The sequence below is a fragment of the Schistocerca piceifrons genome, chromosome 7 (genome assembly GCF_021461385.2).
Source record: "Schistocerca piceifrons isolate TAMUIC-IGC-003096 chromosome 7, iqSchPice1.1, whole genome shotgun sequence".
Lineage (NCBI taxonomy): Eukaryota > Metazoa > Arthropoda > Insecta > Orthoptera > Acrididae > Schistocerca > Schistocerca piceifrons.
The window spans coordinates 448,148,425-448,164,933 of record NC_060144.1 but is presented as its reverse complement, the minus strand read 5'-3'; the positions used below and the strand labels follow the sequence as shown (position 1 = coordinate 448,164,933).

The 16,509-nt window shown below is 44.7% G+C and overlaps 1 protein-coding gene across 1 annotated transcript in view; it reads left to right on the top strand.

Moving 5' to 3' along the window:
- The window catches only part of LOC124709004 (O-acyltransferase like protein-like), a 192,130-nt gene that overhangs the window by 67,004 nt on the left and 108,617 nt on the right, over positions 1-16,509 (top strand). Inside the window, exons 3-4 of the mRNA XM_047240637.1 lie at positions 1,699-1,842; positions 9,653-9,867. Coding sequence (XP_047096593.1) covers positions 1,699-1,842; positions 9,653-9,867 — 359 coding nt within the window. The remainder of the gene's footprint in view (positions 1-1,698; positions 1,843-9,652; positions 9,868-16,509) is intronic.

The following is a 16,509-nucleotide window of genomic DNA, read 5'->3' as shown; positions in this document are numbered from 1 at the left end:
GAGTACAAGCTCTGGTTGTTTCAGGCATGATGAAGGAAATCGGCAGTCCCCTTTCAGAGGAATCATCCCGACATTTGCCTTGAGCGATTTAGAGACAGCACGGAAAACCCTTGAGGCAATTATAAAGTCTAGAGGCAGCGTTATATGTGTTTCCGCGTGACGTCATCTGGGGAGGAGTGGATGACTAATGTTTTGTCAGTTGTGCTTTTTCTCCAGTGAACATATTTGGCACCTCTTTTATCGGCTACTTGACGTCCAGTCATCGTGTACTGAACCAACCGCCGAAGTACAGGAAACACCAAAAACACATTATCACGTTCACAACAGCCTCCAGTCGTCTCGGAATGGATAAATAGAGGCCCTGCATGGTTTACAAGGGAATTCTTCCCGAAAAATAGTGACAAGTTCAGCTAAGGGTGTTGGAGGTGCGTAGCTATCACGAACCCTTGTCTCCTAAGTAGACCACAAAGGCTCAGTAATATTGATATCTGACAGCTGGTGGCCAGGGAAGGAGAGACAATTCATTTTCGTGCTCTCAGTACCAGTCCTGGACGAAACGAGCGTGTGAACTGGGACCTTGCCGTCTTAGAGCACATCATCACCATTGGGGGCCAGACATTGACCTATGGGATGGACATGATCAGCCAGAATGGTCACATAATCCTTTGCAGTAATGCAACATTGCGGAGTAACCATGGAGCCCATGGAATACTACGATACGGCTGCTCAAATCATCACCGAACCCCCGCTATGTTTGGGATGTAAACTAGGCCAGAAGTTGGAAACAGTGAGACACGAGACTCACCGACCAAATGACTTTCTTCTATTGCTCCATAGTCCAGGTTTTATGGCTTCGGCACCACGTTTTCCTGTTAAGCGGTTTTGGAATTGCTGATCGCCCTGCAAGTCCCTGGTTCTGGAACTCCCTCCGTGTTGTTTTGATACTGACACGGTTCTGCGACAATCAATTCTGCAGTGACTTCTGCAGTTGTTGTCTTCTTGGCTTTCGTCTCAGTCCTCTTCAAAAAAATGTGGGTGTATTCCTAAGGGACCAAACTGCTGAGGTCACCGGTCCCTAGACTTACACACTACTTTAACTAACTTGTGCTAAGAACAACACACACACCCATGCCAGAGGGAGGACTCGAACCTCCGGCGGGAGGGGACCCGCAATCCGTGACAAGGCGCCTCAAACCACGCGATCACTCCGCGCGGCAGTCCTCTTCAATGATCGTCCGCCGCGATCACTCAACACACACTTTCGTCCACGTTGTTACCGGATGATGATTTTCGCTTTCCTTTTATACGATATAAATCTTCGATACGTTGCCTCCTGAAACACCAAACACTTCGGCTACCTTGGTTACGGAAGCACGCAACGTACGAGTACCAACAATGCGCCCATGTTCGAATAAATTGAGCGCAGACGTAGTGAACGCACTCAAAACCACACATAACGCGCTGATCCGACCACGATTGACACTTGCAACATATTGAGAACATTGCACCGATGCCTTTCGTGATCAAATACAACAGTGCAACCTGCAGGCTTTGGTAGAATCTGCATTTATGTTGAAGTATGTATTTTTCGCTGCATTCCTATATTTTTATCGATCCTCTGTATTTCCGTCCCCGGTCTCTCTTTCCGATACCAAACAACAAGAGTTCAATGTTAAACTCTAAAAGATTCCCTTTCAGTGAATGGCACCGCAGTTGGAATCATATTACAAACAGAGAGTGAGAATTTCAAGCGCATCCGCAGCTCCTCCGGCGAGGAGACGACAGGCCGCTCGGTTCGTGGACTGCTGGGTCAGCGCTGGCCGCCATTATGCAAGCGCGTGAGTGCGTGTGACGTGCTCCTCGCCTGCTTACCGCGTGCCACCTCTGCGCCACGGAGAAAGTATGGTCGCTTCGCAAGCTTCGTCCGCGTCCGCACACTAACTGCTTCATTATCTCCGTGCTGTCAACACTGCACACAAATCGCCATTTGACTGTTACAGCTTTCGCGTATTTCCGCGGTATTGCGATAAGGAGAAAGCGATTTCAGTTAATAAAATTTTCTGTTCCAACATTGACCTACAATTACGAAACTGTGCATTTGTAGCGGAATATAAGATGTAACCCTGAAAGGTGACAGAACAGATAAGTATTTATCTAGAAGCACTGGAAATTACGTGATGCAGAAAGATTTAAAATAAAAGAGATAAAAAGTATGAAAAATACAAGGTTTGCAAAGGCAAGCAAAAAGAAACGCCAAAAAGCGAAAAGTTGTTGAGACGCTTTCCAAAGGCTTTTTAAGGTTTGCTAATTTGTGTGGCGATGAAACGAGACGCTAAACACACAATACAGTCACACGTTGAGGGTGGAGAGACTTCTCGATCGCGAAATTCGGATTCTCAGTCCCCCAAATGCGCCAGTTTTGCTTATTGTGGAATCCTTCCACATGAAATTGGTTTTCGTCGATAAGCCTAACCATATAGTGCATACTAATTCCCATCATGCCTTCCGGCAATACTTACAGTTTGAATGTCCTAACGCAAACCGTTCGGAAGCTATGATGATTTTGTTTCATATAGTTCAATAATCGTCACCCTGTATTTGTAAAGGACTTACATTTTGCTTAATTTTATCCGTTACGGTCAGTGTTGCTTCCGTGACTGTATTACTTTCATAAATTAGTAAACAAATCACCTTCTGTCAAAAATCACGATTTGTTCGCTATTTTACTTAAATTGGAGTATTTGTTTAACATAGTGATACCTTGTTAACACCAATGGTGAACTTACGTGTACTGAACAGCTCTGATTCTGCTGCATGTGAGCAAGTGAATTGGGCGACTTCCATTACAAACTACGGATATGGTGTTTCTCGAAATTTTGCGACACACCAAATACTCTTCATGAGGAGCCAGCAGAATGACAATCGTCACGACGTCGCGACGCGTCACATTTGGTACTTGGATGGATCCCAACAACCAGCCGTCAAGGAATTTATCTGTGTGAATGAAGGAGAATGGAAGGAAGGAAGATTAGGTTTCAATGTCCCGTCGACGACGAGACCATTTGAGATGGGTCTGAGGCTCGGTTTGATGGAGGATGGAGAAGGAAATCGCTCGTGCCGTTTTCGGTGGAACCATTCCGACTTCTGAAGGAAGTAATTTAGAGAAGCCATGGATGGGTGTTTGAAGCATTCTCCCCCAGATTGAAATCCAGTGCTTTACGATGTATATTTACTTGCATGACGACTGACAGCCATCCAAAATTAACTCGAAATAAATTCTTTGAATGCGAATACCTTGGCGTCAGTAGTGTCAGGTATGGATTTACAACCTAAGGGAATGAATTTACCGGGCGGTAGTGTAGGGATGTAGACAGTCTGAGATATGGAAGTTTGGGTCAGCCCGTGAGGCGTGCACAGGTAGCCTAAGTGGTTAAGGAGACCACGCCTCGGCACAAATAGGTAGTACATCTGTACCTTACACAGCCGATGCCAAGATATTCGAATTCAGCGAATTTTACAAGAGAGCCACCTCGGACATTGGTGTGTGTTTTATATAGCATAGCTCCGAAACTCCTGGAGTAGTTAAAGCTACACTTGGTACACGTGTGCAGAATTACAGTGGGGGCACGAACAGTACTGGCTCTTACTTGTGGACTGGGAATGGGAAAGTGGTAACTCTGGAAAGCCTGGTACATGTGTGACTTACTATCTGGAAAATATGTGATGCTGAGGAAAGGCATCCTTACAACCATTAGGTATGAGGCGTGGCTATGAAGAAGTGATGTGTAAAAATTATAGAAAACTAATTATATTAGTGTCGAATCCACCGTTTTCGGGGTTTCTTGTCTGATTTCTTAATATAAAAATGCGTCAATTTTAGGGCCTCTCCGCCCACCCACCATTCCCTCCTTCAGTTAAATTTCTGCTGACACCCATGGATATGTATACCCAAAGACAGCAATGCATCGAAAAGTGCAGAGGAAGGCTTTAGAGAGAAGCAGAGGTCAAGTGGGACTGATGATGGTGATGTTCTTCTTCTTCACTTAATGTATTAGGCAAATTGGCTGTTACGGTACTCTCCTCCTACATTTCTTCTTCGAGTGCAGATGATAATGAAGCTAAATATTACAAATAACCACTTCTGGCGTGAACCCGTAAAAGACTTTGTAAATAACTGCTTGAGAAGTTCCTGCAAATAGGTAAGGATAGCTATCTGCAAAAAAAAAAAACTGTTCAGCAAAAAAATCACCGGCCAACTGTATCGTCGCACACCGCTGGAAGAGCGACAGAAAAATCACACAGTCCATTGCTAAAGTGGAGGTACGCTACGCAGTTCTGTTTTAGCTCGTCAGGCGGTGTACTACGATAATGTGGAAAGGGACTTTAGTGTGTACCAAGGCTGCAAACATGTACCTGTATACAAGCAAAAAATTCATTACGTTAACTTTACTTTTTTGGGGGGTAATTAAAATTAGTTTCAACTAGAAAGAGAGATAGACCAACTAGCAGAATAAGGATTGGAGGTAAAAAGTTATGAAGGCGGAAAGTGTCAAGTACTTCAGAAGTGTATTAGAGCAAAATGTAAGAAATGAGAAAGAGATCCGTGAACGTGGCAGACAGCCAGAAGCATTCCTGCAAAGTGTTAGGAGCCTTTTGTGGAACAAAGATGCCCCATAGAAAAGCAAAGAGGTAGTAGAAATTGCTACATCCTAATTCTGACCTATGCATCTGAAGCATGGGTAAAGAGGAAAGGAGATGTAAGCACATCACAGACAAGTAGAATGAATTTCCTCAGACGTAGGAAAGGAGTAACAACGAAAGAATGAATGAGGAATGGAAGGGTAAAGGAAATCGTGAAAGATTGCAGAGAAGGATAGAAGCATCTAGGCTAAGATGGTATGGTCCCTTCAAGAGATTGCAAAACAAGAGGCTTCCCAACAAGATCACTAAATGGAGATGCGAAGGGAACGACCAAGAAGAAGATCAAGGGATGGATGGCCGAAAGTTGTGGAGAAGCGTGTTGAAAGAAAGGCAAGGACTAGACCAGAGTGAACACAGAAAGGTGGTGGGAAAACAGGACTAGATGGCGAGGTTTATATTCCAAACAGCACCAGTCTGGGGCTGAAAACTGTTCAGCATGATGCTGCTGCTGATGATGATGATGAATTAAAACTTCGACTACATCTCGCCACGCATATTTTTTCGCTGTACCTAATTGTAACAGTTAGGGACAGCGGCCCTGTTTCAGCAGGGTCATATCAAGGCGTTGCGATATGTGTCCCCATCAGGGCGTCGCGTACAGAAAGGGCAAAAAAAAAGAATGGCGATTTAAGAATACGAGAGAGGTACGTTGCTCTCCTACCCCTTGCGTTCCTCGCTTCAGTTTGCGAGAAGCAGCCTTTCTCTCGGTTCGTGGTTGTAAGCGCACCCTATTGTTACAGTGTCATTTCTGCTGTGTCCTTATGGCGAAGTAGCATCATAAAGAAACGACTATTACTGAACAGAGGCCTATCGCTAAAGCGACCCCAAGACAGTCAATAATATTGCGCAGTATTTACGGATGCGCAATAGTATTGAAGGTTTGGGGTGTGATACCACAGTCTCTGAATAACTTTATATTCGATGTTCGTTGTTGTCGTTCTATTGAAAATGAGTTCATCGAAATGTATAAATCATTGCCGGCATTGTGAGATTTTAGGGCAGGTGAGTACAAAACCGAAAATGTTAAGAATTAATCGTACGGTTTATTGCTCAAAAAATGCAGGGAACAATACCCTGTAGCCACGAAGGAACATGCTGCAAGGAAATATAATTAATGCAAAACTATGAATAGAAATATAAAGAGATATTTATGTATGTGCATACATTACGTACTCGAATGCAGTCCTCTAGTGCACGTATCATAGCATGACGCGTTTCCTTAACTATGCCTCAAACACTTAGGAGATGAAAGTGCACTTTTGCATTTTAAGTTTTCGAAAGAATTACCAGTAACAAGGTATCGTAGCATAATAGATGAGCGTCGACTTCTTGGAATTCTCTCATATGAATTCTGTCATATGTTTGATATATATGAGGACAAGAGTGTCCGCAAGAAATTTTTCCGGGGGAGGATGGTCAACCACAAGACTCTTAAACTGCCGTTTTTTTATATAATTAGTCAAACAGTTTCGGGACTATCTTGCCACAAGAACTAAATTTTATCGATGACACAAAAAACTTTTTAAATCCTGGAGAATTTATGGTTATCCACTCAGTTTTTGTCATAGGTAATTACTTCTATCTACATCTACATCTGCGTGATTGCTTCGCAATTCACAATTAAGTGCCTATCCGACTGTTCATCGAGCCACCTTCAAACTATGTCTTTATCGTTTCACTCTCGAACAGAGCGCGGGAAAAGCGGGCACTTAAATTTTCCCGCTCGAGCTCCGATTTCTCTTATTTTATTATGATGATCATTCCTCCCTAAGTAGATGGACGCCAATAAAATATTTTTGCACTTTGAGGAGCAAGTTGGTGATTGAAATTTCGTGAGAAGAAAATCGCCTTTGTTTTAACGATTGTCATCTCAATTCACATATCATATCCATGGAACTCCCACCCCTATTACGCGATAATATAAAACGAGCTGCCCTATTTTGAACTTTTTCAATGTCCTCCGTCAAACCTATGTAATGTACAGCACAACAATACCCCAGAAGAGGGCTGGGACAAGCGTAGTGTAAGCAGTCTCTTTAGTAACACTATCTTGAGGAACGCCATACAGGTATATTACTCGTTTTACTCGATGACTTTCCGCCAATTATTACGAACTGTGACCTTTGTTACAGGAAATCACGAATCCAGTCACACGACTAAAACAACCCCGGAGGTACACCATTTCATTAGAAGTCGCTTGTGAGGAACGGTGTCAAAAGCCTTCTGGAAATCTGAAAATATGGAATCAATTTGACGTCTCTTGTAGGTAGAACTCATTACTTCGTGAGAATAAAGAGATAGTTGTGTTTTACAAGAATGGTATCTTCTGACTCCGTGTTGGCTATTTGTCAATAAATCATTTAATTCGAGGTAAAACTGTGAATGTCGTGTGACTAGGGCCTCCGGGGGCGGACAATTCGAGGTGATTCATAGTGTCAAGTACAGCACACGTTCCAAAATCATATTGTAAATACTTTGGTGCTTTCCCTAATTTAAGTTCTTCGTAGTTGTAATCCGTAAGTATTTATTCTTCTAATAATTTCCGGGAGAGATTCGGCATAAATACCGCGACTGCACCTGGGCTCTTCAGTAGTTGTGTACTCACATGATGATGGCCGGACGTCTCTGGGCCGAAATATCATGGCAGAATGTCGACGGGATCCGGCTGCATACCCGGAAATTATTAGAAGAAGAAATACGCCGGGAAAATTTCAGAAGTCACGTAAGTATTTAGTTGAATTTACAGCATTTAGATTTGTATGTTTTATCCTGTAACCGAAATTTAGCTGATTCCATTTAGAAATCATGCGGATGGCTTCACACTTTAAATTATTTAGATCCAGTTGCCGCTTTTCGCGCTATAGAGATATCTTTCCTAAATTGTTTTGCAGTTTGCTTTGATCATATTATGACTTTACAAGACGGTAAATGACAGCATCATCAGCAAACAGTATGAGATGGCTGATTAGATTGTCTCCTAAATCGTTTAAGTTGATCAGAGACAGCAGAGAGCCTATAAAATTTTCTTAGGAAACACCAGATATCACTTTTGTTTTACTCGATTTTCCGCGGGTTACTACGTACTGTGACCTTTCTGAAAGGAAATCACGAATCCAGTAGCACGGCTGAGACGGTACTCCATAGGCGCTCGCAATTTGACTAGAAGGCGCTTGTGAAGAACGGTTTCAAACGCCCTCTGGAAATCTTAAAAGTACGGGATCAATTTGACATCCCCTGACGATAGCACCTCGTTAGAATAAAGAGCTAGTTGTGTTTCACAAGAACGATATTTTCTGAGTCCTCGTTGGCTGTTTGTCAATAAATCTTTTTTTTTCGAGGTAACTCATGATGTTCGGACACAGTATATGTTCCAAAATCCTACTACAAATCGACGTCAGCAATATTGGCCTGCAATTCAGCGCATTACTCCTATTTCCTTTCTTGGCTATTGGTGTCAATCTCCAGTCTTTAGATACGGATATTTCTAAGAGCGAGCGGTTGTATATGATTCCTAAGTGTGAAACTCTTACATCAGTACTCCGAAAGAAATCTGACTGACATACATTCTGGACCGGTGGCCTTGCCATCATTAAGTGATTTAAGCTGCTTAATATTTAAGACCAGCAAACGTCACATGGTGCTGCATTTGGCTAAACCATAGGTACAACGGAGTCATGTGAAATGACGTCTAGAAGCCTATGAGGATATTGTAATGAATAAAAACTGCATTTTACTATAGATTCAGGAGGGTGGTGGGGGGTTGGGCGGCTGCAGCAGCATGTTTCTCTATATGTTTCCAGGAATGTATGAAATTTTGACCCATCAACACATTGTGTTATAATCTTCCTTCTTTTTTCGTTCAAACTCACTTCTCTCAATAAGAGTTGTTGAGTGGTATTTGACGTACCTTGAACTAGTTTTTCATCCACTTTTTTCTGCTTGCAACAAAGTAGAACAATTGTCACCGCATCAGCGTCTTTGTCGTCCAACATTCCGAAACAGTGTTATTGAGCAGTATAGGGACAACTTGATAATGTCGCACGATATTATTGGCTACCTAGTGGGCGCTTAACATGCTTTATGTGGCAACAGTATGCATGGTTCACACAGATGCTGCCTGCGTAGCTCGCTACCGTTCAACAATGGAGTGGTGATGTAGGATTTCAAAGTCGGCGAACGAGAGCAGAAGCAAATACGCTACTTCGCCGGAGGCTTCAGATTTTTGCTGACTGACGACTCGAGCGAGATTCAGGTTAAGTGCTTCAAAGTATATGACAGAATAGTAATTGACATGGGAAATTTTACGTATATCACACCATTTCATCTGACTTTAATTTCCCGTCAGTAAATGAAATATCTGTGTCTTATCTAGGAAATTTGCATATGATTTCGGTACGCTACTAATATAGTAAAGGGTGGTACAGAGAAAGAGGAACATTTGATTCTTCATTTGTGTGCATACAAATAAGTGCAGTGAACACTGATGTACGAAACTGTGCTGTGTTAAACGTCAAAATTGCTTACTTCTGCAAAGCAGCGTATATTAGACCACAATTATCAGTGGCTGACGAAGAAAGGAACCAAAAACGAACTAGCAGACGGCACTTCCTGATGCAGACAAAAAACCAAGCAGAAATTACCGTAAATAAAAACCAACAATTTGTTAACGATCTGTTTTCCGAACTAGAAAACATCAGATTGCAACTAACTTTAATTGCAGACCACTGACGATGCTTTACTTCGGTAAAGCGCAACCCATCTCGTGTTAAAAACAAGCATTTTCGTCTAGCTGTAACGAGGGAACTAAAACACTCTCAAAAAATGGAACATTTGAAATAAAAAAATGAAACAAACTTATAAAACTATATTTAATATTCAAATGTTTGTTCCAGAAGAGTGGAAATTTCGTTAGGCATCACATTAAAAACCTCGGTACGTCTGTGTGTTGCAGTGCTGGACGCGACAGGGAAGCCCGGATCGTCCATCCTGCGCGGCAACTTGCGGCTGCTGGGAGACTTCGACGAGTGTGTGGCGATGCCCGCGTCGCGCTACTGCCTGGCGGACGTGCGGCTGCCCGCGCCCGCAGACATCGACAACGCGACGGCCCGCCTCCTCAGCATAGCCACAGCGGGGCGCTGGCTCTTTGAGGACATCCCTCGCAGATCTGTGAGTGCATCCAATTTATGCTTTTCATTGTTCCTCACTGCACGTGCCCGTAAGGCGGTGATTCGGAGTCGCCATATTGCATGCGAACCGAGCCTCAGCAGTTGTGCAATGTAGGTTGATCCACTTCAGCTCCACAACTCAGTTTTTTTAAACATATCACAATTCTGGCAGTTACAAGAGTCGAGGGACATAAAAGAGAAGCAGTGGTTGGGAAGGGAGTGAGACAGGGTTGTAACCTCTCCCTGATGTTATTCAATCTGTATATTGTGCAAGCAGTAAAGGAAACAAAAGAAAAATTCGGAGTAGGTATTAAAATCCATGGAGAAAAAATAAAAACTTTGAGATTTGCCGATGATATTGTAATTCTGTGAGAGACAGCAAAGGACTTGGAAGAGCAGTTCAACGGAAAGGACAGTGTCTTGAAAGGAGGATATAAGATGAACATCAACAAAAGCAAAACGAGGATAATGAAATGTAGTCGAATTAAGTCGGGTGATGATGTGTCGACAGAAGTGCCGACACAGTGTGGTTTGAGGAGACCGAAATGCACGCTATAAGCTCACGCAGGATGGCGTGAGGTCTGAAACAGGATACGTAATAAATGCTATAAAGAAAAGTACGTAGCTTCTGGAATACTTAACTTTAATCCATCATTTGTATACATCGTTCTTGATGAGACATGCTTCATACGATAACTATCAATTGCTATGACGCCTTGCTAGGTCGTAGCCATTAACTTAGCTGAAGGCTATTCTAACTATCTTCTCTGCAAATAAGCGAGGCTTCGTCAGTGTTGCATCGCTAGCTAAGTCGTCCGTACAACTGGGGCGAGTGCTAGTAAGTCTCTCGAGACCTGCCGTGTGGTGGCGCTCGGTCTGCGATCACTGACAGTGGCGACACGCGGGTCCGACATGTACTAATGGACCGCGGCCGATTTAAAGCTACCACCTAGCAAGTGTGGTGTCTGGCGGTGACACCACATTCCTCCCCCGCAAATCGGCGAACGGTCGTGTTATAAGGCTTCCGCCCGCCGTGGGGAGGACCCCATGGTGGCGTATGCGACGAGGTGGGGAGCCTAACAACAGGCGAGGCTGTGCCACCCGCACCCGGCCATTCGGTCCGAGGGGAGCTAGGAAACGCCTGAAAACCTAGTCCAGGGTGCACGCCAACATGCGGTGTATGCGCCCGTAAAGAGACAGGAGGGGCCGAAGGGTCGACCTCCATCGCGTCGGGGTACCCGACGCGCGAAGACGCCATGTGGTCCGGAGCGGGCAAGAGTTCCATGGCGGAGGACTGCTGGTCACGGGAAGCTATCGGCGGCGCGTGACCCAGGGAGGCGCTTGGCAGCTGCAGCGACGCGTCCACTGCGGGCGGCGTCGGCGGGAGAACAGGCGGCGGCGGCGCGTCGCCTTGGGGCAAAATGGAAGGCAGCGTCGGTAACACCTGGGTATGAGGCGAGCCAGTAGATGGGTCCCCAGGGCGCTGACCGGACGGCACCATCGCTGAAAGCAGACGGGGAGCGGCAGAACCCAGGCGACGACAGAGGCGCAGCTGATTGAGATGCCGACGCACCTCACCAGAGGCCCCCAAAACCAAATACATCGCGCGGCCGAGGCAGCGAAGAATGCGCCCTGCGAGCCAACGCCGTGAACCGCGATAGTTGCGATAGAAAACAACGTCGCCTGGAGCAAATGCAGGAGTCTGCCGCTGCACAGGAACCTGATGCGGCGGATGCAGCAAAGACATCAAGATTCGTTGAGGACGACCGTGGAGCAACTCAGCCGGCGAGCGACCATCGCGGGGCTGAGAGCGATACGAGGACAAAAAGAGCAATAACGCGTCCTCCCGAGAATGCGACTCTTTTTAACTTCAACATCTGTGACTTGAAACTCCGGACCAATCGTTCAGCGGCAACGTTTGACTGAGGCGAAAACGGCGCGGATGTCAGATGTTGAATACCATTAGCCTTGCAGAATGACTGAAATTCTGCGGATATAAATTGTGGGCCATTGTCGGAAACAATAGTCTGTGGAAGACCTTCAATGCAAAAGATAGCGGATAACGCTTGGATGGTGGCAGATGACGTCGTGGAAGACATCCGGACAACAAAAGGAAAATTACTGAAAGAATCGACCACAACCAACCATCGAGCATTCCAGAATGGACCAGCAAAATCTATGTGCAAGCGTTGCCAAGGGGAAGTGGATTTCGGCCATCATGCAAAGAATTTCCGCGGTGGTGCGGATTGTTGTTCGGCACACGCCATGCAAGAAGAGCACATATTCGTAATCGCAGCATCGATTCCGAACCAAGTACAATGCTGACGAGCAAGTTGTTTCGTTCGCACTATACCCCAATGTCCTTGGTGGAGAAGCTTTAAGACAGATGACTGTAATTGAACGTGTGCAGGCTTCTCTCTGGGCCTCGCCCTTAGTGATTTTGCCAAAACCTTCCGGAAAATTGAGACTTTGCGTGGACTTCAAGGCAACAGTGAATCCACAACTAGTGATTGCCACTTATCCTTTACCCCGCTCGGAAGATCTTTTTGACAAACTGTGCCCGGGTAAATATTTTTCTAAGTTGGACCTAGCAGATGCGTACTTGCAAATACCGGTGGACGAAGAATCCCATCCTCGTCGCCAATATGATGTGTCGACAGAAGTGCCGACACAGTGTGGTTTGAGGAGACCGAAATGCACGTTATAAGCTCACGCAGGATGGCGTGAAGTCTGAAACAGGATACGTAATGAATGCTATAAAGAAAAGTACGTAGCTTCTGGAATACTTAACTTTAATGCATCATTTGTATACATCGTTCTTGATGAGACATGCTTCATACGATAACTATCAATTGCTATGGCGCCTTGCTAGGTCGTAGCCATTAACTTAGCTGAAGGCTGTTCTAACTATCTTCTCTGCAAATAAGCGAGGCTTCGTCAGTGTTGCATCGCTAGCTAAGTCGTCCGTACAACTGGGGCGAGTGCCAGTAAGTCTCTCGAGACCTGCCGTGTGGTGGCGCTCGGTCTGCGATCACTGACAGTGGCGACACGCGGGTCCGACATGTACTAATGGAACGCGGCCGATTTAAAGCTACCACCTAGCAAGTGTCCGGCGGTGACACGACAGGTGATGCTAAGGGAATTAGATTTGGAAATGAGACACTTAAAGTAGTAAAGAAGTTTTGCTGTTTGGGGAGAAAATAACTGATGATGGTCGAAGTAGAGAGGATATAAAATGTAGACTGGCGATGGCAAGGAAAGCGTTTCTGAAGAAGAGAAATTTGTTAACATCGAGTATAGACTTCAGTGTAAGGAAGTCGTTTCTTAAAGTATTTGTATGGAGTGTAGCCATATATGGAAGTGAAACATGGACGATAAATAGTTTGGACAAGAAGAGAATAGAAGCTTTCGACATGTGGCTCTACAGAAGAATGCTGAAGATTGGATGGGTAGATCACATAACTAATGAGCAGGTATTGAATAGAATTGGGGAGAAGAGGAGTTTGTGGCACAACTTGACTAGAAGAAGGGATCGGCCGGTAGGACATGTTCTGAGGCATCAAGGGATCACCAATTTAGTATTGGAGGGCAGCGCGGAGGGTAAAAATCGTAGAGGGAGACCAAGAGATGAATACACTAAGCAGATTCAGAAGGATGTAGGTTGCAGTAGGTACAGGGAGGTGAAGAAGCTTGCACAGGATAGAGTAGCACGGAGAGCTGCATCAAACCAGCCTTAGGACTGAAGACCACAACAACAAAACAATTGTGTTTTCTCCCACGTGAATTATGTAAAAGGCCCCATTAAGCGACGTACAATGTCTTTTCATACCTATATTAAATACAGGTATATTAATATCAATTTCGCCATTTCAAATGGAACTGTTGTAATTTCTGCGACTAGTATTGTAATCTTAAAAGGGACGCAGTCAGATGTGTTCCTCTTTTTAAAATACGATTACTAGTTTCGGAAGAAATACGGTATTTACAACTTCGAATTTATGAGGGCTATCAAATGAAAACCTAACACCCGCCACAACGGGGCCATGGAATGGTAATCACCAACATTAAGGTATTTATGGTGCTGGGAGACAAGACGATTAATTCCTGGTTCATAGAACGCGGTCGGCATTGACGGATCTACAACCGCAACCATTCTTGCACTTCTTCGTCCGACTGAATCCGATGTCCATGTGTCTTTCTCCAGTTTTGCCAAAGATGTGAAAGTTAACCAGTGACCAGTATGGAGGATGTTGCAGAGTTTCCCAGCGAAATCGTTAAAGTGTAGCCTTCATCTGATTGGCAGAGGGCATTGTGAGGGTGGGCGTTAATGTCCAACAGGATGATTCTGTCTGACAGCATTCCTGAGCTTTTTGACATTATGGCGCATTGCAATTTCTGCAGAGAGTCTTTGCAGTGCTGCGCATTGATTGTGGTTTCACGCTTGAAGAACTCGATGAGCAGAGGAAACATCCCGTTGCACGGTAATGCCTGCCTGCTCCCTACACTGCCAATCAGATGTTTGCTACGCTCCAGCGATCTGGTTGGGAAACACTGTAACATTGCCCGTACTGGCAACTGGGTGATTTTTACGTCTCTAACGACTGAAGAAAAGCACTCATGGACGTCGGTTTCACTCAGATGAGGAAGTGGTAGACAGGATGCATTTTTGGATCTGTCAGTGGCTGATTGCGTTCTACTGAACAAGAATAGATCGTTTCATCTCCCATTGGGACAAATGCCTTAACGTGTGTGGTGATTACTTTTGAATGGAACCTTTCCATGGTCCCATTGTGGCAGGTGTTTGGTTTTCGTTTGACTGTTTCTTATATGTTTTGACCTTGAGACCGAGTGCAGTCATATGCGCAAGCTCATGATTTTGTACTCAAACAAGGAAATGCGTTTCGTTAGGTAAGGAGTAAACAGTATTGCACTGCTGTGGCACCAGTATAAAAGGGGCGCAGAGGAAAAGTAGCTTTCATTCAACAATGACAACAACAACATCATCACACCACCACAGCAGTGGCCAGCAACCACAGCCACCACTTGCTGTACATGTATTAGGTCGGATCTGCTAGCCTGTGATGTCTGAGTTGCACTCCCTATGATTGAAGCAGAACTACAGATCACCCAGGAGCAACCACCAACACACCAACCCCACATCATGCTCTGCTATCAACTATGGCAGGGCATTCCGAAGTTACTAAACTGGTATATGTACTTCAGTCCACGGCTTGTGGTCTTGTGGTAGCATTCTCGCTTCCCGCTCATGGGGTCCCGGGTTCGATTCCCGGCGGGGTCAGGGATTTTCTCTGCCTCGAGATGACTGGGTGTTGTGTGTCTTTCATCATCATTTCATCCCCATCGACACGCAGGTCGCCGAAGTGGCGTCAACTTGAAAGACCTGCACCAGGCAAACGGTCTACCCGATGGGAGGCCCTAGCCACACGACATTTCATTTTTTTTTCATCAAACTGTTACTGAAACCCCACTAGCAATCATGGTTGTGGCTTTACAAGAAGCCATCAGAAGCACATCGATGATCACCAGCAGAACTACTGACATCAGACATGCCCAGAAATGCTTCTGAAGGCTCCACTTTTGCAATTTGGAATGCGAACAGCATATACAACCACCTGCTGGAATTCATGCAGTTCCTACGGAATGAGAACATTGACATCTGTGTAGTCTCATAGACTGTTTTAAAACTGGCACTATGAGCCAGCACTGCAAGTTATGCGTGCTATCGTACAGACTGCCCTACTGCTGTGGGCAGAACTGCTGTTTAGATCAAGAACTCTTTCCGCTGCTACACTGCACTCAAACATACACCACATTACACAGAAGCTTCTTCAGTCGCAGTGGAGATCAGACAAAGAATTGTTACGATGCAACCAGCCTCCTCCAAACTAGAGGGATGCACATCATTGCTGGGGTGCATAATGCTAAGCCCAAAGTGTGGCACTCCTGGACAATCAGTTACAGTGGCAACACCTTACATAGAGCTGTAGAACACTTCCATACACAAGTGTGTGGACCTGAAGAACCCACCCCCAGCCAAATCTGCCAGATGTACTCGATGTTCGTGTCATCAAGGGAATCCCTGGATTCATTACTACAGAGGCTGTACACTTAAGTGGTATCTTCAGCAGTGGGACAATTTATCTCTGCCTTTAGTAGTCTTAACTGTTCAAAGACTAACTGGGATGACTACCGCTGATAGCTGCAATGCAAAATTGATGATCATGTCCTTGAAGCTGACAGCAGTGTTAACAATGCGGTTACTAATATCACTACAGCCATTACTGAAACAGCTGCCTCTTGCACTCCAGGATCACACAACACAGATGCAGGTTGCAGACCAGAAGGTATTCTGCAGAAAATCCTTTGAATTGCTCAGGAAAACAACAGGCTGAACAGGGAGTGGTGTCTTATTGTATTGTATTTTATTGATCCAGGCAATCATAGTATTGTAGAGTTGTGCATATGATATTGGACAAGTCAAGAGAGCATATTTACAAGTAATTTTTACAAATTGATTTTTACATTATTTTATAGCAAGGAAATTATCTATCTTAAACAAAACAGTCAATACAAATCGTAGAATTGTACGGTTGTACATATGATATTGGACAGGTCAAGAGAA